General features: G+C 52.0%; 1 protein-coding gene across 1 annotated transcript in view; it reads left to right on the top strand.

Annotated features, from left to right (window-relative positions):
- Window positions 1–1,290: 1,290 nt before the first annotated feature.
- Window positions 1,291–23,489, top strand: part of OTOF (otoferlin) — a 110,465-nt gene continuing 88,266 nt past the window's right edge. Inside the window, exons 1-3 of the mRNA XM_064510193.1 lie at window positions 1,291–1,369; window positions 7,667–7,725; window positions 21,865–21,953. Of these exons, the coding sequence (XP_064366263.1) occupies window positions 1,291–1,369; window positions 7,667–7,725; window positions 21,865–21,953 (227 nt within the window). The remainder of the gene's footprint in view (window positions 1,370–7,666; window positions 7,726–21,864; window positions 21,954–23,489) is intronic.

Genomic DNA, 23,489 nt, shown 5'->3' with positions numbered 1-23,489 from the left:
GACAAGTTTTAAGGCTCCAGGAAAGAAGAGCTTCATGTGCAATCCTATAGGGAAGGCCCACACCAAACTGAGCCTGAAAGTCCAGATTTTGAAGCTATTATCTATGTCTTGAAACCCCATTCAGTCCTGTTGAGGTTCAGACTAAAGTGTCTGCCCGTCTTTGGCAAGCGTAGTCTGTGAAGGGGAGCGTGGAGCAGAAAGCGGAGGCACAGCTCAGATAAACCGCACAGCAGAGTGAGGCAGCTGCTGGCACTGGAGGAACGGCTCTTCCAAGCTGGGATCAAAAAGCCACGCAGCGCACCGACGTGCTGTCTGTATTTCCAGGTCCCTTTCTGCACGCAGCAATGCTCCAGCAAGGCGTATACGTATCCCTTCCTTTAACCCAAATCTGTTAATGGGCCAGTTGAAGGACCGTGATCCGATAACCCATAGCAGTGGGTGGTGCATGGTGGTGGTCTTAATCCTTCCTTCCTCCCCCCCGGATAACTGCCCACTCACGTCTTGCTAATGACCCCAGGAGATGCTGTTAGCAGAGTCCCCAAAAGAGGGGGCAGCCCCAAAAGAGGGGGTTCTTGGCAGCCCCGTGGGGTGGGGAGTGCTCCCAGCCCCTGGACTGGGCAGAAGGCTCCACGTCAACCCCAGCTTGGATGGGGAGGGGGCAGGGGCTGCCCCGACCCTGCCCGGGCCGGGTGCTCACCCCTGGGGGTGGCATCGCCCCGATGAGGCTGGGCAGGAGCCAGCACAACCTCTCTGCTTGGTCACCCGCTGTCACCTCGCCGCCCTCCTCTCGGCCTTCCTGATGGTCCCAAGCTGGGGGGTCCGCGCTCAGGTCCCCCAGGACCCTCCTGCCTCTCTGCCCCGGGGCTCGGGCAAGGGGAGGGGGCAGAAATCTTGTGGCGGAGGCTCCAGCTGGCAGCACACCTCGGGGGACACTCTACCACTTCAGTGGGTCGGGGGAAGAGGGAGGGGGCTGAGCACCTGGGCCAGGCTCTCCCTGTACCTGCGCGGTGCACGGGGGGGGGGAAGCCCTGCCTCAGTTTCCCCACGCAACCGTGCAGAGAGGGGTCTCCTGCAGCCGCCCCCCCCCAAACCCCCCTCCTTCCCAGCGGGGCCAGGACGGCGGCGGGGGGGGGGAGGAGGGGGGGGGAGGCGGGCGGCGCCGAGGCTGCGGCCGGGGGCGGTGCGCGGAGCCGGGCCGGGCGCGGAGGAGCCGCCGGTGAATAATTGAGCGGGGCCGGGGACGGAGCGGGGGGGGGGGACGCGCAGCGCATCCCGGCTCCGCACCGCACCATGGCCCTGCAGCTGCGGCTCCGCGCCGTCTCCGGCCTCCGCGGCAAAGCCGACCGCATCGCCAAGGCGGCTTTCCGAGGTACCGGGGGGTCGGGGGGGGGTGTTGTGGGGGGGGGGACACACGGGACGGAGAGGTTCCGCCGGTCGCTGCCTCAGTTTCCCCGGCGGGGGTGGCCGGGGCTCTTCGCGGGGGAGGTGGGACGCGAACCCGCGGCCCCTGGCGCTGCGGGCTGCCCCCCCCTTCCCCGGAGCGGGGGTGGTGGGCGTGAGCCCCCCGCCCGGGCTGCTCCCCTGCCTCTCAGCGCCCGGGCGGGGACACCGTGCCCCCCAGCGTTACCCCTCGGGGGAGGCCCCTGGGGAGGGGGATTCGTCCAGGAAAAAGTCGGCAAAGTCCCAGCGTGGCCAAACCCTCCCGGGTGCCGGAGGCAGCGGGGCTGGGACCCCCTGCCCGGAGAGCCCTGCCGGAGGGTCGGGCTGAAACTCGGGTGTCGAAGCCGTCCAACGCAGAAGTGTCGCTCCAACGGCCCGGAGACGAGATGGGCCTGAGCAGGGACCCAGCGCGTGCGTGGATTTTTATCTAAGGCTGCTGCAGCTTTGTCCTTTTCTGCTCTGGTCTTTGCCAGCTCCAGAGCCATCCGGGAAGAGCGGCAAAAGGAGCACAAACTCTTTAAGGTGCATCCTCAGCACCCGGCAAACACCCTGCACAGCCCGGGGGGGCTTGGGACGGGCTCCCCGCAGGTGCAGCCGTGCACGGAGAGCTCACGGCGCGGCGACGGCTCCGGTCGCGCTCTGCGTGCCAGAGCCCGGCGGCAGGCAGAGGAGTACATGGGATGGTTTGACAGCTCATGGGGCTGGGAGTCAGGAATAGCAATCCCTTCCCTGCACAGAGGCAGCACAGCAGAGAAGGAGAACGGATATTTTCACCATCGTAGAGCCAGACCACCAAGCACTGCCTGAAACAACCTTGTCTGCAACCCCAGCTGAGCTGTGTTAATGCTTTAATGTCATTAAAGCAACACAATTCCCCCCTCCCCACTTCTCTGCCACTGCATCCCACATCAGCGCAGCTGCAGTTAAAATAACCTCATCAGCAACAGGTGTTATCGCTGGCTGACACTGAAGGCTTGAGTGGTCCTAGCCCTAAAAACACCCCCGAGAAGCCCCACTGCTTCTCCAGCCAGCAGTGAGGGTGGATCTGCAGGAGGGCTGAAGGCTATGGCAGGTTTTCCGGGTGAACCTAGGGCAGACTGGGTCTCCAGTCCCAGCTGTGCACAGCTGTGGGCTCACACACAATCTCCCCGTTTTGCTCCCTGCCTCGACATCCTCGGTTAAGAGTCCTTACCAGAGACCATAAGGTCTGGCTGACGGGCAACACCACCCATCTCTGGGGGTCTGCAGGTTCGCCCCACCACCCCGCATTGCTTAGCACCCCGGAGGGTCTCCTGCCATTCGTAGCATAGCACCAAAGCTGTAGAGCAGGAAGATCTGCCTCGCCGCCCCTGCCAAGTCCCCCTTGCTCTTTGGCTGCTCAGTACCACGGGTCCGTTACTGCTGGCCTAGAAGAACGGGATGGAAAATTACACCCAGGCTGAAAGATGCTCCCTGGGCCCTGCTGCGCTGCCGAGGCTCATAGCCATGCATCTTTTTGGGATGCAGCTGGGTGCCCGGGCAGCGGCACAAGCCCGCGGGGGGTGAGGGGTGATGAGGACCTGGCAGGATGCTGCAGCAGGGTTAGCTCTGCCTCTCCTGGCCCCGTAGTGTCTCAGAGAGTGGAAGCAGGTGCAAGCTTCTCCCACGCCATCCTGCCCGTCCCTCTTGCTCTGGTGTGCTGCCTTTCTCTGCTGTCTGTCGCACGGCTCCGCTGGGACCCCGCAGTCCTGCTTTAGAGATGCGCCTGCCTGCGATATTATCCCCCCCCCGTTACACTCTCATTTCATCCAACCTCTAATGCTCCTGCCAATTCCCTTGTCAAACCCTGCATGCGGTTTCAGGCGTTTGTCCAGGACCCCCATGTCCCCATCGCCAGTTCAGTCGTCCCACGCTGTCGTGCCAGGCAGTGCTCGCTCCCGTCAGGGCTTTGCTAAACTTTACAGCTGTGCTTCCTTCCCCCGGTCCTGAGCAGTGAGGAGCTGGGCTCCCTGTGGACATTTCCTTGCCAGAAAGAAATCTGGTGCTGTCCTCAAGGACAGTTGGGTCAGGGGTAGGAAACACGTTTCTTTCCTGGGAGTCTGTTCAAGCAGCTTCTGTGTAAAGCAGGGATTTATCTCACGCTGTGAATGTGGAGGGTGTCACCACTACATGCGGCCAGGGACACCTCTTCCCTGCTTTTTCTGGACAGCCACGGCACTCTCACGACCGGGAGCCCTAACGTCGCTCCGCTCTGCGAGTTCAGTCCAGCTAGAGCAGCTGCTCCTGGTGACCAGACCCAGCAGGGCTGAATCCCGAGATTTTGGTCTCGTTCCCTTTTCGTGCTGCCCTCTGTGTGTGTGCGACAGCAAGTCAAGCTGATGAGCGATGGGGAAACAAGCCCAGCAAAGCCCAATAACCAGCCTGGCCCTGGGCTGTCCGCAGACCCCGGGATGCTCCGCAGCCCTGGTGTGTTCCCGCTGTGTTGCTGTGACAGTCAAATCCGGCTGATCCCACTAGCGGGGTGATGGGTTTCAAAGCGAGCTGCAAAGGGACTGAGGGAGAGAAACCACAGAAAGCATTGCTCGTAAATGGAGCAGCAATTTAAAATGCCGTGTTAATATTTAGCACACCCAGCTCCAAAGTCTATTTACGTACGGTCCCAAAAGCGGGAATGGCGGTGGAGAGTGCTCTGCCTCTGCCTTACAGAGAGGGAAATCCGGGAGCAGATCCCTCGGATAGTTGTTGGAAGCAAGACATCCACATTCTGGGCTGTGGGATAGGGCTGAGACCAGGGTGCCAGGTAACACGACACGAGTTGCATTGGCTTCACAGAAGGCTTTCCTGGCTCCTGTTTTCTGGAATTTCAGTGCCAGGACTGAGTATTGCCCCTCGCCTGCCCAACCTGGGACAGTCAGGCCTGGCATGGGTAGGCCTTGCCCAGCAAAACCTGCCCCAACCCTGCAGGCTCTGGGACGTCCCTCCTCATGCTGCCAGGGAGATGCCTCCATCCAGGGTGGCTACCCTGGGATCCCTTTGTAATTAATGGAAGAAAGGGGCGTTTCTGGAGCATGAACTGGGATGTTTAGAGTGCGGGCATAGCACTTGTACTAGATGGTGCCCAACCACGTCCTGGGATTTGGGAATGGGGTATGTTTCCTCTCCCCCTGCCAAGTCTTGTGCTGGGGGTAGGTATGAGCTGTCCTAGTGCTGCTGTGGGTGCTCCGTGCATGGATGCGGCAGCGTTTCCACTGGCGTTTAACATCTCTGTGGCTTGGGCAGGGCTTTGCTGTCCCTGTCTTTCTCCATTGACTCTAGAGGGAGCTTTAGACTTGTTTAGACCAGACGCTTCATGCTTCAGCTGAAGCGAGATGACCTCCACCAGCCCGTCAAGTCCCTGCTCAGTTCTGCTGCCTCTTGCGTGTCCAGTTGTCCATCCTCCACATCCCACCCGGAATGTCTCCCCTTTCCACCCCAGCAGTGCCTGCAGTGCCCCGTGGAGCAAAGCCGCGATCCCCAAATGCAGAGCACGCCAACTTGCAGGTTTTGCTAAGGACTCCAAAATTTGCACAAGAAGTGTCGTGCTGACGTTCGTGATTATTCTGGTTCTCCTAGGGCTATTGCAGCCCAGTGAGCGCTGCAGAAAGTGCTGTTCTCTTGGCTAGTCCTGCTGCCGGCCAGCCATTCCCCTTTCCCTGCCGGCCAGCATCACAGCCTGGGAGGCTGGAGCAGAGCTTTCCAAGTGAGTTTTGGTCATTTGGCTGAGAGGATCTATTATTGCACAAAGTTAAAGAAAGTGACTCCAGTGACAGGTTTCCATGTGCATTTTTGCAGCGAGTAGCGCTCTGAAATGCTGCTTGACTTCAGCTCAATTAGGAGATTAATAAATCACAACTCATAAAATGGTTGTTCCTGAGAAAAGACTCATTTAGGAGCGCAGGGCTGAGATTGACTAAAGTGTAGGCTGAGTATAAAATAACACTGTTGTTCTTCTGGGGATCCCTGTATTCCCGTGAGCCGGTATGAAGCATAGCTGAACATCAGTATTTGAATGTTGCAAATAGGAGAAACTGAGGCACAGAGAGGAGTAGGTTCCTGCTCACCATTTCCCACTGAACCCGTGGCAGAAGCCAGGAAGACTTGTCAAGTTTTCCATCTCCTAATCTGGAAGTGGAGTGGTGACATGGGCTCTGCCCCTTCCCCATCAGAGTGGCCAAAATTTGATCCCAGCCCTAAATAACAGGGACCAATCTCCCATGATGGCACAGGCCGCTTGACTTGCCAAGCTCCCAGGGACAGGGTGCTGGGGCCAGTCTTACCCTGGGGCAATGGGGCAGGGGAGGTTGCTAACCTACAGGTTCACTTGCCTTTGTGACCCTCTCTATTATTCCTAAGAGATTTGGGGGTGTTTTTTTAATTTCGGTGACTTATGAAGCATCACAAGTCCACAGTAGCTGCCCTGTGCATGCTCCAGGCTGGCTGAAACGGCCATCAAAAGCCCCAAATCAGTTGCCATTGCAGCTTCCCGGCTCTCCACCTCTTTGCTCTGCAAGTGGAGCTCACCTACGAGTGAATTCAGGATTTTGTGCAAAGAGTTGCTTTTCAGGCTGGCTTCAGCAGGAAGACCAGAAAAATGTCCGGGGTGGGAGAACAAACAGGTGTGAAGGGAGTGGGAAGATCTGAAGTGTGAATCTGTGAATTTTCTTAACTTGCCCATGAGGTCTGTGCCTGCTCCCTACCACCTCCCAGCCAACATGCGGATGCACGTCTGTCCTCCAGCAGGGACTGAGTTTTTGCAAGTTTTGTCTGGGATAAAAGCACGTAGCACCCTGCAAACGCCTGTCCCAGCTGCCCCTGCGTGCACTACACCCCCTGACACCAAGATGGGACATCTTTCCTCCCAAACCAGACACCTGCGTGCTGCAGTTGGGGCTGGTGGACCCACTGGTTCAATAGCGTAGTGCTCAGCCCAGTGCAAGAGCTTGTCCCTGCCCTGGGGGCTGCTCCTGCCTGCAGCAGGGTTTTCACTCTCAGATCAGCATAATTGTGGTTGTGGGAGGAGGGGACCTGAACAGCCCTGGCGTAATTAGACTGTTTGTCAGCTAATCGATCGCAGATGGAGTTATAAAAGAGCTCCTTGGCCAGGCTTCCTCTCTGGATTAGCTGCCTGTAAATGAGAGAGATCATTCACAGAGACCACCAGCCCTGGGCACCACTGGACACTAGTGGATAATGATATTATTTAATGAAGCAATTACTGTTATACTCAGCTAGGCTAGGATAACATGGGGTTGGGGGTTCCCACCATGGGCACTTGTCGAAATACGTGCTCTCAGGAGAAATAGGTCAGACAGTGGATGATTGTCCCCTCTGGAGTATCTTTTCCGAGCCACTGCTTACATGTAGCGTGTGTCTGTGCATGTCTCCTCTTTAGTTTGGTCCCATATCTTGCTGCATCTCTGCAGCTTCAGCTGGAAAGGGAGATTTTCTCCCTGGGCATGGCCAGCCCAGGGCCCGTGTGTTTTTGTTGACCAGCCTGGACTTGGCCTCTGATGCTTGGCCCCTCTAAGCAAGCTCTACCATGAGCGTCCAGCTACTGGTCTTGCAATGGTCACGTCTACAGCCGTGTGCTGGGCTCGCGTGGTGAGGAAGAGGCCGTGGACTACCTGCCATGTGAACCCTCTGAGGTGGTCTTCAAATATCCCTAAGTTTGAGGTCCCCACCTTAGACCAGGATAAAAGTGACTGCAGAAGCTGCTGTGATCCAGAGCCAGGGGTTTGCTGTGTTTCATCTGCTCTGCAATACTCATGGCCAGGCTTGAACACACCGACTAGGGGCACTCCAGAAAATCCTTTTCAATTAAAGGATTAACAAGTTTAAGCAAGTTAATGTGTTTAGTGCCAGTGTGGGCTCTCCCGTTCAGGACTAAATTGCCTCACTTATTTCACAGCCGCGACAAACAAGGCAAAATCTGCTCTCGAATTTCCACCTTTAGCGAAGCTGGGTTCACTTGCTGGCATGCTGTGTGTCCCGTCTGCCCACACGCGTGCTTGCACACGTGCGATCATGTGCACACGTGTTGCTGCTGTGCTCGTACACCTTCACCGGCTCGTTCTCCCCTGCTCAATCAATTCCTGCCCTTGCACGTCAGTGCTGCTGTCGGGTTCGTGCCAGCTCCTGCCCACGTCTCCCAGGCCTGCTGCCTTCTCGCCTTGGTCTAACCAACCTCTTTCTCCTCTCCTCTCTCCAGGGCTGTCCTTCTACACCCGAGTGCTTGAGAACTGTGAGGATGAGGCCAGGTTTGATGAGGTAAGAGATGTCTTTTCCTCGTGGTCTGTCTTGCACTTAGTTTGTTTTTCAGTGACCTCCTTTCCAGGCATGTCCATCTTCAGATTTTAATGCCCTCCTCAGGGTAGGTCTCCTCTTATATGCCACCACGTTGGAGCGATGCTGGGCAGAGATGCTGAGCTGGTCTCACTATTCGCTCTGGTGCCTGGAGGGGAGAGGGATTCCCATGGCAGCAACAGCTGCTATCAGAGGGAAAAGTAGTTAAAGGTGAAGAACTCAAATCTGAGTGTGCTGGCATCTTTTTTTTCCTGCTCCAGGGTTTCTCCATGCAGGTACCAAACAGGTCTCTTGAGGGGGGGCCATAAGGGCAGGGGCCTGGCTGAGGCTGTGGGATGCCCCCGACATGGGAAGAGCTGAGCTAATCAGGACCTTCAGCCCCCTCGTTCCCCATGGGATAAAATCCTGCCATGATCTTGGCAGCTTGACTTAGGTTTATGCCCGCCTTTCCCCTCCACCACAGCATTATTGTGTCCCAGCACAAACAGGGCTGGTGCATTTGGGAAATGATTAATTAGAAAAAAAAACCATGTTGTTTGTACTGAAGTTTCAGGGAAAAATTTCTCTTATCCACTGGGCAAATACTGCTGGACTTGTGGCTCTCCTTTTCCTTGCATAAAAGGGAAGAACTCCTGAGTTCAGGCCCTTGTCACAAATTCCCCATTCCTCATTTTTTCATAAAACGCATGACAGCCTCCTCGACCCCCACCCTGACCCCTTTTGCATTCCTCAAATCAAACCAGGTGACAAGCCAGTTTGTTCACTTTTGACTGTCTTTTGGTGCAAATAGGAAGATGTACTGGCTCTTAGCTCTCAGCTTTGGGCTTGCGAAGGAAGAGAAGAAGGAATTGGAACTCAGGTTCTATAGTTTTGAAATGCAGCTTTGTCTTCAGCAGTTATCTTGAAAATATTCTGGGAAGACTGAAATAAGGTCACCCACACAAGCAGGAACTAGAGATGCTGCTAAGAAGTCACATTCAAAATGGAAATATGTATTCAAAAGAGAATGAATGTTTCCTTTGATTGTTTCGTGTTGCTCAGAGAAGATAACCTGCTCCCAGGGGCTGGAGAATACAGGAGGCTATGGGGAATAGTGAGATCTTTAAACTTTTTATCCCTTTCTAAAGCTTTTTCACCTTAAGAGTATAAGCTTTCTTCCTGGTTCCAGGTGAGGGATATTTTGGTGGGGCGATAAATCCCATGGCATTCCCATCTTGTGCAGCTGGAAGCATACTCAGCCCCTCTGGCCCCTCTTGGTGATCCAGCACGGTGTGGTCCAAGCCCCATTCCCACCCTGGCTGGGGAGACGAAGTGAGAAACAGTGGTGGAGCTGGGCCAGGCCAGTCTGGAGCAAACCCCTCTTCTCTGGGGCAGGATTTGCAGAGTGGATCCGCGGTTTCTGAGCCCTGATGCAAACCCAGGTAACAGACTGGCCTTCAAATTAGATGGAGATGGACACGTGTCCAGAGACCCTTTCAACTCAGTCTAGAGAGAGACTAGACTCAGTCTAGAGAGAGTCCAGCCATGAGATAACACGCTCTGCCATTAGGAGTAGCCCTTGCCCCAAGTTTTAGGGCAAGATCTTAATCTTCTTGCACTCCCCAAATTGCCAGGGAGGATAAAGGGAAGAGGAAGCCCAGGACAGCGAGGGCACGGCAGGGTAGACTCCCCCTCTGCTGCCTCCAGGGCTGCATGGGATTAAGGATGCACAGCAAGGAGATAACAGGAGGAGGGTCTCCAACCGCTTTCCTACAGAATAGAGTCAGCTGTGGGGAAGCTGCTCATGTTAATGGGATGCCAATTTCTATAGATGTGCACAGGGTAATTTGTTATTATAATAATTGACTTGAATAATAATGACAGAGATATGCACTGCTAGAGCTGCTTCTATCTCAAAACCCGCTATGCTTTCAATACAGAGATCCTTCTCTGCCCTGCACCAAAGGGCTGGAGGCAGGGGAAGCACCCGTTCAGCTCATGATTTCAGGCTTGTTGCTGTCGTGGGATACCAGATGCAGGTTGCTCTGAGTGCTTGGTGCTGCACAACGATCTGGGAGCATCCCAACCGAGCTCTGAGCCACTTGTGTCCCCGGGCAGTGTGCAGGAGAGGATGGAAAGAGATGCACATCATGAAGACAGAGGCTGTAGAGCTTAAAGGAGAACACTTATAAGAAAGCCTTGAACTGTAGGTGTACACTAGGACTCTACAGTGTGCATCCTATTTTTGTCTAGTGCCTCTTACTGCCTGTGTGGGGGTGAGTCTCACACTGTTCCCATATCTGTCATGCTTGTAACAGTTCCCAGCGTGAGTGCCTCGCTGCAAACCTGGTTAAAATCAGCTTGGTAGCATCTACGCAGTGAATTGCAGCAGAGTGAGATAAGTTTTCTGGAGCGACCTTGTGTGCCTGGGCCAAGCTTTGGGCTCTTGTCTCCTTGTGCTGGGTGATGAGTGATGCATCAGCAGCAGTTAGGCTTCCCCCTCATCCCTGCTTGTCCACCTTGCAAACACCCTGATCTGCTCCATGGAGCGCTTGGCTCCACCCAAGAGGAAACTTCCAACAGGATTAAGAGGTCGCTTTGCGCCAGGGACCAAGGCCAGCATCCAGTGCAGACGGAGACGGCGTCGGAGCACACAGCTGGTGTGCAGTGTGGACACGGCCCCTGCATGCCACTCACTCCAGGGCTGGGGACTTGCCAAACGTATAAATAATCCCACTGATTTTAAATTAAGCACGTTCTTTAGTCTCTTGTGTGCCAATAGGAGAGTGCTCATGCCCTGAAAAACTGTCCCATCAGTGAGGCTTGTACCCTTGGGAAATCCTCTTCTGTCTCTGAGGTTGGCATCTTTCACAGGTCTGCACATTAGCTCGTTTCTCCTTTCCTCACTTAAGCTGTCACCAGGACAAGCCAGACATATTCAGCTCCTTGTCAGTCCCCTGGCCGTTGTTATGGCTCAGCCACGTCTCTGCAGCACTGCTGTGGCATCGATTTGGCTGGCCGAGACGCCTGTGTTCCCGCTTTGCTGGGGGCTGACGTGGGGACAAAGCCACGAGGCTGCTGGCAAGGAGTTCCTCTTGGTCCTCTTCAACTTGAAAGAGTCCACAGAGCTTTTGGCAGACCAAGGAGGCAGAACAAAGCTCTCAGCTAGGAAACTCAGCTAGATGATACCTCATCCTAGATAGCACACCGCTAAATTTCACCAGAACTCTTCAAAGGGGTCCTGAGCTGACCTCAGAGATGAATAATGACGTTTTGTTCATGAAAAAATGTTCTGGAAAACATCTTTGATGCTATCCTGATACGTCTCCTTCCAGCTGAGCTGTCACAGCAACTCATGTTACGGCAGTGTGATGCATCAGGGGACTCGTAGTCCACCTGGGAATCTGAACTTGTAATGGGGAGAGCAGAGGCGGGAGGAGAGGATTTCATCCTGCCTAACTCTCAGTGCCCACCAGCTCTGTCTCAGCGAGTCACCCCAGGATCCCAGCACAGCAAGTGGTGCATCATGTACCTACGGCAGAGGTATCCCGTGGTTCCTACTCTAATGACAGAGGTGGATGTGACTCCCATCCTAAAAGAACTGGTTTATCTCCACAGGGTCTAATCGATGACCCCAGAGGGGTATAGCTGCTCCATAGAGTGTTCAGTTGCTTAAACATGTGCCTGATGCTACATCAGACATACAGCTTCTGCTATAGCATCCGTGGCACGATGCTGTCCAGCTGGCCCAAAACAAAATGGTTTGTTGAGTTCTGGTGGCACACAGTGAGCAATATCGAAAACACATTTTCTCTGGGCAGGAAAAATTACAGGGAACTATCGATGAGGTCTACATTACTGCAGTTTGGAGGGAAAGGCAAACCTACGTTCCTGGGTCCACCTTTGGAGCTCTGCTGGTGACTGGCTGTGAATTCAGCCAAATCTGCAAGACTAGACCGAAGGCGCCTTGGCTCCTGTGTGTGTTGAAACGGGGATGCTGCTGCTTGCCCTTCTCTCTAAGTTGCTCAGAGCTCTCTAAGAGCAGTAACACCAGTGGTGTAACCCTGCCACGCACGGAGAAGCTGGACGGAGGTCCCTGCTAGTGCACGGCTGATAACTGGGCCTGGATAGAGCTGTCTTCAGGGGGAACAGGCTGGATGCTTGCTTAGGTGCATGCTTCTTATCATGTAGTGCGGAGCACAAGCCACACCAAAAAAATGTTAGAGTTGCAGCCCTGTTTCCTCCTCCTCTATTAAATCTCTCATTATCTGGTGCTGCTGAAGGACTTTCTGATGCAATGGCCATGATAGAAGTGTGGATACTGGAGTGACAAGAAATCTGTCATGAAGTAGTAAATGTCTTGCATTGCTTGTAGTAATTAGCTGACAGGGCGGTCCGGAAAGCAGATATTTCTGTTTGGGTTGTGTGCACACATGGCAAATCATCATGTCATTGACGACAAGTCCAGCTGGCAAGTTTTACTGGCAGTAGTCACCATGCCTGGCGTGTAACCTCAAGGGATAGGCAGAAGGGGCATGTCCTGTCCTTCGCACATGTCCACGTCCAAGCGTAGCAATCAGCAGTATCCTGGCAGGATCCTTGCCGCTGGGGAAGCCGGAGGGAGCCACCGATGCGCGGCACGGATGGCTTGTGCCTAGCAGCCTTCCTGGCCCGTACTCTGCAGCCGGTGCTGCAGGGGTAGTGGGTTATGTCAGATTTAAAGCAAAGGAGGTTTATGCAACATCTCGGACATCGAGCCGGGGCAGGACCTGCGGGGAGCACCATGAGGGGAAAGGCGCCGTGCCCAATGTGAGGCTCAGCCCCACGTGTTCCCCCATGCAGTGAAGTGATGGGTGCACATGGGCTGGGCAAAAAATGACGCTCTCTGTTCCAGATGGGCAGTGTCCCCTGGCTGGAGCAGGACGTGCGGAGCAGGATGTGGGTGTCAGCTCACTACGGAGATACGATTGCTCCATGACCCAGCCTCTATGACTTTTCCATTAACTGCTAGGCAAAGGGGACCACCGGTGATGCCCACTGCACCCTAGTAGCGAGGAAGAGCTCGGAGGGTGATTTCAGCAGCTGGGCTCTTAGGGCGCACGGGGTGCATCGCTCTGTGGAGAGATGCATGGCAGGTTGGGGGTGGTGGTGCTGGGCTGCAGCGAGGCAGTCTGCCAGCCTTGGGGGCTCCGGAGAGCTGGGATCCTGCACTGTGACCCCGGCTGCACACCGGAGAAATACTGAGCACTGCGTATGGCATCAGTTTTGGGGCACTGCATGGTTTAGGAAAGTTAAAGACAAATGGGAGGGTCTGCCTGTCCCCCCAGCAGGTCCATCCGACTTGCACTGCCCCTCTGCAAAGCCTGATGCATCATCAGAGACACTCGCAGTTTTAGTCCCTCTTTAACTTTCTAGTTCTCCTGGAATATTGCAATGTGTTTAACGTCAGCCAGGGGAGAGAGGTGGGATATTATTTCACATTACTTATCAATTATCTGTGTGTTTTCATAGTGCTCAGGTGGCTCCTTGGAGCACCAAGCGTATACAAACCACAAGCCTCAGAAATGACCCCATCTCCCCCGCTTCCCCCTCGATGGGGCAAAATAGTGACCTTGCGTCAGGATGGGGGGGTTGGATGGGGGATTTTCTTATCCTCAGTCTGGGGAAGGCTTTTGCAGCTGAGCTGGTTCTGGGAGGGGACATGAAGCAGGGTGAAGATGAAGAGGATGCTCCCTGCCTTGTCTCGGAGCTAGGGACAAGCAGAAAATTATTAGGTTCATGTGAAGCCAGAAGCTTTTTAGACAGAGTTAACGAGGACATCAGCCTTCCCTGCCACTACTTAACATTCATGAGAACCTGCTAGCAGGCTGAATTCGAGTTGCCCCAATGATTTCTATTTATTTGGATTCATTCTTTTCTTTTCTTTTTTTTTCTTTTTTTTTTTTTTTTTTTTTTTTTGCAATTATTTTTATTCATTGCTTAATGAATTATGCAAAACCTGTGCTTCTCCAGAGCTTGGGGAAGATAAGCTGCTGGCTATTCCTGAGGGTAGATGCAGCTCTTTGGCTCTGTTTTATGTAATCGGGAACAGTTGTAGTGTGTCCTGTGTGCATCCCAAATGGTTCCTTTTCAGAGGGCTTTGTCCTGCTGCTCTCCCACAACCATAGGAAGAAGGTATTGCTGAAGGAAAAGAGAAGCCTAGTAATGGTGCTGGGCTTAGATAGCCCATTAAGTCCCTGGCTATGCCTTATGTAATCTTAAATGTGGCCACGTTTTGATTCTTCCTATGACCAGGAGCCGTGAAATCTTGTAAAGGCACCTGCGTATCTTGGAAAGCCAGGGGAGAGGGGTGGTGTCAGGACGTGCGTCCAGCAAAGGCTCCTAAGTGCTGCAAAAAACCAGCAGCTGTAAAAGGGGAGACATCACTTGTGAAAGATGCCTTTTCCCAGTTCTCTTAAAAACAGCCTCGGTGGAAAGTGTCTGGCTTCTGTATTCTGCAAGGGCATTTCTGTGCTTCTATCTTTTTTTTTTCCTTCGTTAATAGAACAAATAAATTGACCCAGCTGACATCACTTGCTTAGCTTTCCACAGGACTTTTAATACGGCTTTTAACAATAAAACCAGTAAGGAGAATAAACAGCCAGCCAGCGAGGGAAGGAAGAAGGGTAATGAAAGGGAGGGAGCTATCGGGAGCAGCCCCAGCACCGAGCAATGCCACGGTGATGGGGAGGGAGCAGGGAGAGTATCCCAGAGGCAGTCAGGACGGTGCTGAGTCCCAGCTGAGCGCTGCTCGCTATCGACCCAGCCGAAAACGGGCTGGAAGGGGCGAGTGGGGTTGGAGGCAGCCTGGGCAGAGCCTGCTGCCAGGCAGTCCCTCGGATGGGCGAGCGAACGTCCTCATCCGGCATTTCTGCAGCGGGAGGTCCCCGCTCCCTGAGGCCAGGCCTTGAGCTCATCAGCGGTTGCGAGTTGTTAATTTGCAGCTCCCTCACTGCAGAAGAAATTAAACGAGATGGAATCGAGAGGGGGAACTGTTTGCTTTTCTCCTCTCCAAGGACTATCCCTCCTTCCTCTGTTTAAATTACCAGGCAGTTTACGTGGCATTTCAGATATGCCAAGGAGGGAGGGAGGAGAGTCACTCACCGCTTTCTGGATGAGCTTTTGGGCTCGACGGAGAAGGGTAGGGTATATAATGCTGGCAGCTTTGCATCGCTGCCAGCCTGCAATGGCTCAGAGACAGTCTTCCTGCAGCTGGACAGAACAGGGAAAATAAGGAATAGCCATATCATGTTGGGCAGGGGAATGGAAGTGGTCTTTAGTTGTGCAAAGCTTCATTCCCCTGGGAACCTGGTAGTTATTAAGCAGGGTCAGATCAGCTCTGTTCACCTCTCTGCTTTTATCTCTCTTTCCATCCTCACTAGTGCCAGCGCCGCTTTGCAGGCACTTTGGATCTACGTGATGCTGCTCCAGCTGTGCAGCCCTCTCCTTCCCTCTGCCCCATCTGGCACACAGCTGGACTGGCCCTGACGGAAACCTCTGGGATAGCTGTCCTCCAGGGATAATTTCCTCCTGACATCGGTAGTTAGAAGATGGACTGTGTGCTGGAGCATGAGGGTTTACATCCTCTCCAGGCTCCTGCTTGTGTCTATTTTATGCTGCTGTTCAGCTAGAGCTGGTGGTGGGTTAAACTGGGATGGCTGGTGCAAACACAGCTTCCAGGCTTTTGTTTTACCCCTCCAGGTGTGCGGGGCACTTCTGGGCTGCGGTAGCTCACGGGAAGCAGAAATCGGCCCTGCTTTACTGTTGTGCACGGGGATGTGAGCTGCGTCAGTGCTCAGCGCCCTGCTGCAGTGCAGGCAGCAGACGGTGGTGTGGGCACAGAGCAGGAGGGTAGGTTAGGGCTCCTCTAGCCCCCTGCCACTATAATTCACACACACACACACACACACACACTATATTCTGTTATTTTAATAGTGACGTAGTGCTTAGCTCCTCAGCTGGAGGGGTTCTTTACGGATGTGAAATCACCAGTCCCAAGAGATCAGGTGCAGAGAGACAAGAGGGGAGAGGAAACCATAGGGAACAGATGTCCAGCTGGTCCCACATGTGGTTCAGAAGGAGATGTAAAACCAAAACCTCACCGTTGGCAGATTTGGTCTAACCTGCCATCCCCAGCAAGAAGCATTCAGCACCTCGAACACGTTCCTTGGTTAGATGTGAAGTTCAGTTATTACTGCTTATTGCCAATTTACTTTGTTCCTTAGCCTGCATCCACAGTGGCACAGCAGGACTGTTTTCCAAAACACTTGGATGTTCATCTCTGTAAAACTGACCTGCAAGTTTCGTTGAAGCCGATGCCACAGGACAGCTGAGACGTGCTCTCGGAGGCCCTCCCAGTGTCATTCACCATGATTTGGTGACACCGTGGGCCATCAAGCCTGCCTATTTGCACTGCATAAATTTAAAGTGTGTGGCTTTCACCTGGCTATCCAACTCCACTGCTCTTGCTGAAGCAGAATGGCCATTGCCAGCTTTTAAACAGATACAAGACACTTTCCAGCAGCAGCCTTCCAGCCTGCCTCTGAGCCGTCCCCTGCTTCCCTGTCCCAGGAGCCCTCTGGCATCATTATGGATAATGGATTATTAGGGATATACAGTGAAAAGCAGCCACGTAAGGCAGCCCCACGCAAAGGTCAGGCTCTCACAGGAGGGGCTGCATCGGAGAGGACAGACAACGAATCTCAATGCTTGCCAAATTCAGGGAGCGCTTTTAGATTTGGGGGTGGATCACAGTCACTGTTGCAGGTGGATTTTAGTGGCTTAGTGGAAAGCAGCTGGAATGCAAGCTTGGGAGTTAATGTATACTCCTGCTGCCTCTGCCTCTGCATTGCTCTGCAGGTACAGGCGTGCTGGCTCGTGTTAGCTTCTCAGGCTGCATTAAATGCCACACAGTGTTTTGCTTCAGCGCAGGCACTTTGAATTGATGAAGGAAAGTGGTCCCTCAGGGCCTGTTATAAATTAGCTGAGAAAACCTCAGTCCAAACGTTTACCCTCTTTCATCGCTTACATGGAGGGCAGCGCCCTGCAGAGATGTTAAGGCAAAGAAAACCTGCTTGCAAAGGGACGAGGATGTGTGAATGCAGCGCAGGTCCTTGGGTGACCTGCAGCTGAGTTGGTATCAGTGACATGAATTTGCAATGAGATGATGTGCTTGCTTCCTTGGAGAGCCAGCGTAACGTGCTTTTAGCACGAAGCCCATCTCGGGTCTCCCTGCTGTTCGTGGTCCAGGCTTAGGGCATTGCTTTGCCCCGAGCCTTGCACCTCGTTGCACACTGCGGGTCCAGTCTGAAGCAACGCGCAGAGTGAGACAGAGCAGGTTGCAGAAACGCTCTCGCACCGTGTTACTCTGACCTGCACCAAAGACACACATTTCCCTTAGAAGAAGGAGGCAGCTCCACACTCGGATTATTTTGGCTCTTTTGGGGAAAATGCAGTTCTGACTGGTTGCAAACAATGCTGCCTTGGAGGGCTGTGGCTTCAGCGCAAGGGCTTAATGCATCTCCAGAGGCAGCAAGGGACGAAATCAGAGGGAGCTGCTAAAAGGCTAAATGAAGGAGTTTTGGTAGCCGCTTAATTTGGTGGGCAAAGGTTGAACAAGAGCCAAGGCCAGATTGCTGAAGCTGATGAATTTAAAGTAGAAATGTGGTGCAAATGTTTACCACAGAAGATAATCATCTGTGGAAGCTGCTTATCTGGAAGTATAATTAATTGTTGCTTGCATTCCGGGATATCTTCTTTTTTTTTTTCCTCTCCCTTCACAAAACACATTGATTCAGCCGCAAGGCATCTGCATTTTAGAAGCCTCTGAGTGAAAGATGAAAACTCATGGCTAGGTTTTTTAAGAGGTCAGGGTATGTGACTCTAATAATCCTTTCCAGGCTTAAAAAAATAACATAAAAAAGTCTATCCTAGGAAAGAAAGCAGCTATAAACTTGTTCCTTTGAGTTATTTTTTTGCTGCTATAGCTGCTGTGGCTGCGGTGATTGTAACTCAGAGATAAGTACAGAGACTTTCATTTCCATCCGTCTCCTATTTTGCAGCCTCCTTGATGCAGTCAGGTTCACTTGTTATTGTCAGACTCACTCCCACGATGTGCTAGACATGGCCCAGACTCTCAAGATCCCACATCCACGTCTCCAAAGAGCTCAAAATCAAACGACAGTCAGAGAAACACACAGCAGCCGAAGGGAGAGCAATGAGCAGAGAGATTGCTGTGGGGTTCACCACTAGAAGCATGGAAAAATGGATCTGTAAAACGAATGGGAAACAGGGTGGGGTACCACAAATCAGTTGATTAGTCAGTTAGATTTAAGGCACATCGTCTTGGCTAGATAGACCCTGTCCAGAAAGAGTGTGGGCCCCCAAAGCATGAGTCTTGACTTGGTTTGTATGCTGGAAGTGCTAAAAGTTTCTCCGATGACAGAGAGCCCACACAAACTGGCTTTGATTTAAGTAAGTAACCTCTAGGTTTTTAAGTCAAGGTAGAGGAATCCTGTCCCTGATTCTTAACCCCCAAAACTGAGGGCATCTTGTGTGGATTCTGTCCTAAATGGTTGAGCCAAATCCAGGGGATCTGCAGCAGAATTCAGATCTCAGAGTTCCTTTTTGAGGACCAACCCCAAGAAAGACTCGTAGTTGCACTCCATGAATGGTTTTTTTCTGACAGCAGAAAATGATTCCCTATATTGCATTTGCCAAGATTTTAGCCAAAACTCTTCAGTGCCTTAAGCAAATTGCACTAGAGGCTCTGCAAATGTGAGCCCCTCTGGAAACAGTCTCTTTCTGGAGCTGGATTGCTGGCTAGGCAATGCTGCTACTCTTCCCAGGGCTGGAGACATCCTCCAACAGCAGCGAGGGCTCACAGAGAGGCACGTGCGCGCCCCAGGCCAAAAATAATTAAGAGGAAATAGCAGTGAAAAATGTTCCCAGGATAATACGTCGCAGTCTCAGAGCACGGCAGATTGGAGCTTGCTCCTCGGCATCGTGTTTCCCTTGCTGGTCCCCTGCGGTGCCCAGCCTGCTGCCATGCTGTGCTGCGGGAGCAGGCACTCTCTTGGGTGTGCGTTGCTTCAGCATTTGCTCTCTGGCTGTGTATGGGCCGCGATCAGCATCCCTGAACAGGCTTCCTGAAGCAGAAAGCTCTCAGAAAGGCAGTTCTGTGGGGAACTCGGGAGTCTTTCTAGGCCGCTGCACTTTCCAAGTGACCTTATTTGCTATTTTGCTTCCTGACACACCGTTAACAGAGAGTGGGGTGCCTACCTTTATTTCTGCACCTCACCCTGGCAGCCACACCTGAGGCCTAGGATCAGCTTTTTGGAGAAGACCTAGTTGTAGACCAGGACTTCCCTGTGGGCTTGGTTTTGTACGTGCACACAGAGCAAGGGATAGACTCTGTCCTCTGCGTGTATAGCCCAAGAAATGGGGAACAGAGACTTCCCCAAATTCATTTGTGACAGAGGCAGGGATACTCGCTCATTCGGGTTCCTCCCCCAGATTTGGTCTATGGATAAGTAGAGGATGATATTTTCAAGGAAGACTTTCTGGTGGCTTCTTAAAAGGTCAGACAGCTTTGTCTGCAGCTGGCCCTCAGAAATGCACCAGAGCCACTTTCTACCGGTGATGTTTCCTTTGAACCAGCTACCCCAACATCCAGGACAACCACCTGAATCCCAGCTCACTGCCAGAGCTGGGCTACAAACCTAAGCCACTTTTCCCCCAGTGAGGCTCAAGGTCGTAGCTGTGTCCAGGATTTGAGCTCAGCTGGGGTTTCATGAACAGCCTCAGGACTTCTTTTAAAGTCTTGCTCCTGAGTCAGGTATGCATGAGTGGAAAAGCACCTGCGCTTGGACTGTGGTTTATTCTTCTCTAGAGATAGCAGGGTCTGTCCTGTAATAGCCAAGGGCTGAGGATACAGAGAACAGTTGAGGCTATGTTGACATGATGAGGATGCATAGACACAGCATCAAGAAGATCCAGGCAGAAATCACGTTCCTCACGGTTGGGCCTTTTCTCTTTGTGTCAGAAGCAATGAGAAGTCCTGATCCTAGAAAATGAGCTTATCAAATAGTAAATTATTATTATCATTAAAAATTAAGAGTTTGGCCCTCGAAAAGGCTTAACCCTGATATCCACCTATCGATCTCTTCAGCCACCTCTAGGGCAGACCCTGCAAACATTACCTCCTGGTGCAAAGTAAGATGGGAAGTCCTCTGTCTGGCTGAAACTGCAAATAATAGATGGGACCGGTTTAACATCTAGAAGACTGTGGAAGTCGATGGGCTCCTGATGCGATCATGCATGTGGGCTCTGTCCCCTTCACCTTCTGAGGGTCATGATGGAAAAGAACATGTTGGGGGAAAGAGCACCTGATACTGAACCATCTGCTCCGTTGTCTGGGCACTGTGTGCTTTGGCTGTCCACCTGCACCCACTGAACAGCCAGGATATGACAACTTCTCAGGCCAGAGATGTGTGGTGACTGCAGGAGGGAACAGGCATCTACTGAATGAATCTTGGGATTACTGCCTGCATAGCTGTGCTGTTTGTCAGCCTAGCTAGTACTGGCTTATTGAGCATCAAAGCAGTGGGGGGAAACAAGCAGAGAGCAATGCACATGTTGTATGAGGAAAGCCTAAATTACATACTGGCTTCATCGCCACGGTGGAGAAGTTAAAATAAGTGCAACTATAAAACGAGGAGCGAGGTGGTGGTAGGGAGGGTGAATCAGGAGGAAGTAGAGGTGCCCTGCCTTCCTGATGTGCCAGGAATTTCACTGGTGTGAGGACCACCAGCGAGGACATCAGGGTGGCGGTCATCCCCTTGCAAATGTCCGTTGCATGTCCCTTGCAACAAATTTTCCCTGCACAGTTGCCTGCAATCGGAGCCCTCCTATCTGGGCAGGGGCAGGCTGGAGAGCGTCGGTACCACGTGCTTCAGGCAGTCTGCCCCGCTCGGCAGAGTTGGCACCTTCCCCAGGCTGTAGCATGGACAGGCTGAGATCCTGCTGTTGGATACTCTGCCACCTGAATCATCTGGTTTCATATCCCTGGAGCATCTATGGGAGAGTAACGCCTTATTTGCAGGGTTTGACCAAACGTAGCTGCTTGTCACAGCAGCATTGGGCTGACGTATCTGGGAGGTCCTTCCTAATCTTCTGACCGCTGACAGTGGCACATCGATAAAGCCATTGACTAGCACTGGGCTGCAAGCAGATGCCTGTGGGATGCCCCAAGAAGTGTCCTCACTGGGGTATTCTCTGCGGTCTATCTGCCACTTCATCCCATGTCCATTTACTGAGAAGCACCCTAACTGAGCCACTGTTCTGCAAATGTGCTATACAGCAGCTTTGCTGGGTACAGGGCCCTTGTTCCCATTCCCTGTGACAAGCAAAATGACATTACTATTGTGGGCCCATTTCTAGTTTTTTTTTCTTTTATATTTCAGGATTTTTTTCATTTGTTTCCTTGACTCACTGTGAAGAACGTAAAGGGGAAAAGATTAGCTTACAAGACAAGTGTTGGCGTATTTCTGAAAAGTTGCAAATTTCTTCCTGTGAAGTTGCTTGATAAACACTTTCCTTTCAAGACTTTGAATGCAATCCTGTCATGCCTCTAACCGACTTAGGAATCTGCCCTGCTGCATCAGCATCTGGGGAGTCGCATTCCCACTCCCTCCGGCTCTGAGTCACTCAGCGCTGCTGCCTTCCTGCGAGGCACTGATAGCAGCTCGATCACGGGTTTGATCAGCTTTGGGAAGCCACAAGAGATCCATGACTTGGAAAACTGGTGAAATTCCAGTGATTTATGCTGGCAGACTGATTTCTTGGCTTGGAGAGGGGGAAAAAATCTCCAAATGAAAGTGATATATATGTGTGTAATATATATATATATAAACACACACACAAACATACATATATATATATATATATATAGGGGCTGGAATGTGTCTCACTGTCAGTGGGCAGAGGGATAGGTAGCATTTTTCTGTGGACCTCTCAGCTCAGTCTGCAGCGACTCTCCGGCAGCTTAACCAAGCCTAACATCTCCATCCTGTCCTTTCTCTGCAGACCTTCCGCTGGCCGGTTGCCAGCAACATCGACGGGAATGAGATCCTGGAGATCCAGGTGTTCAACTACAGCAAGGTCTTCACCAACAGGTGAGAGCGTGGTCTTCCCTTCCCTCCCACCTGTCCCACTCTGAGTCTGCTCCACTTTGGAGCCACATCCCTGTTTTGGTCTGGGGACTGGAGGGGGAGAAATACAGTGGTGATGTCTTCTGGGTAGGGCGAGGAAGCTCAGATGCAATCTTTTCTCTTTGTCTTTGAGCAACAACGATTCCCTGGCATAGAGGGCAAAATGTGAATTTACACACTCAAATGCCCAAAGTTAGAGACCAGATTTCATCTTCAACACTTCGGTAAACCACCTGTAAGTGTAGACACCTGATATAATGCCCCTGGAGTAATGCATCTCACTGAGTTAATTTGCTAATGGCTAGCAATCAGATCATGGTCACTTCCAAATCTACGGTTTTCCAAAACTATGATTTTCCATATCTATGATTTTCCAAAGGTGCTGTCATGTGATTCAATGCTATTTACATGTGTTTAAGAGAAAATTAAGTATTTTAATTTGTTATCAAGGTGGAAGTTCCTAAATTTGGTTCCACAGCCTTGCAAATTCTGCGCTTGCTCGTTAATCTTACTCTGTTTGTACCCTAAGTTTTTCTCACCTAGACATTCTGATGGTTGCCAGAAGTTCTATATTACGTGCAATGTTATTAACATTTTTAAGGTTTATTTCTGAGTTTTTCCCACAAATCAGTAATGAGCTTGAGAGAGGAAATGTTCCTGGTTACCCTGTGGGTAAGGGGAATTCACTCTGATGTGTGTTCAAAGGGGTCAGTAGCTCCAATGCTAGCACTCATAGAAAATATGTGTTAAAATGGAAGGGGCAAAATTACATCAGGTACTTAGGTTGCTAATCAATACTGAAGACTATTTCACTGGCTTAAAAAGCCACCACCACGCCACTAAATGGTAGAAGCTCAGCCTCTCCCATAGAAAAAGCAAAATGCTGCTAGAGGGAACTGAACTTACAGCCTTTGGCATCAAAAGCAGAGTCCTTCCCATGCAAGAAAGACTGTCCTCCCATGTGTATGCCTTTATTGCAGGATACCACCCCAGCAGTTGTGTGACCTGGGGCTCTCTGTGCCATCCCAACCCTTTCCACCCTGTTGTCTCTTCTTTTATAAATTCTTTCAGGGCCAGGGAAGGGCTATTCCTTGTGTTTGGGCATTGCATTAATCATTGGGTCTGGATCCCAGGTGGGACATACACTGTTGTAATAATTTATTATAACGAATAATTATGGCAATCATTTTTGCCCTGAAATCCAGTGTCTTCCCTGGCTGGAGTTCAGCAGGGTCTCCAGAACATCTCCCAAACACACACACACATGTTCACTGCCAGCAAAAGCTTGCTTCGGAGCCAAAAAAGTGAAGCTGTGAAGCTGTGAAGAGACAGACAGATGGAGTGCAGGGTGGGAATGCTAAATACATGTGATTAAAAAAAAAAAGAAAAATAAAACAGCAAACTCCCAGAATTACCTATCTTTGTCCTGCTTTTAAATAGGAGCTTGAGTAGCAGAAGGAGAGCTGAAAGAACTTGTTTTATTTGGTTGCTGTTTGGGAG

This window comes from Dromaius novaehollandiae, chromosome 3, assembly GCF_036370855.1.
Source record: "Dromaius novaehollandiae isolate bDroNov1 chromosome 3, bDroNov1.hap1, whole genome shotgun sequence".
Taxonomy (NCBI): Eukaryota; Metazoa; Chordata; class Aves; order Casuariiformes; family Dromaiidae; genus Dromaius; species Dromaius novaehollandiae.
Note: the sequence above shows the minus strand (reverse complement) of the source record. Positions and strands in the feature narration are given on the sequence as shown.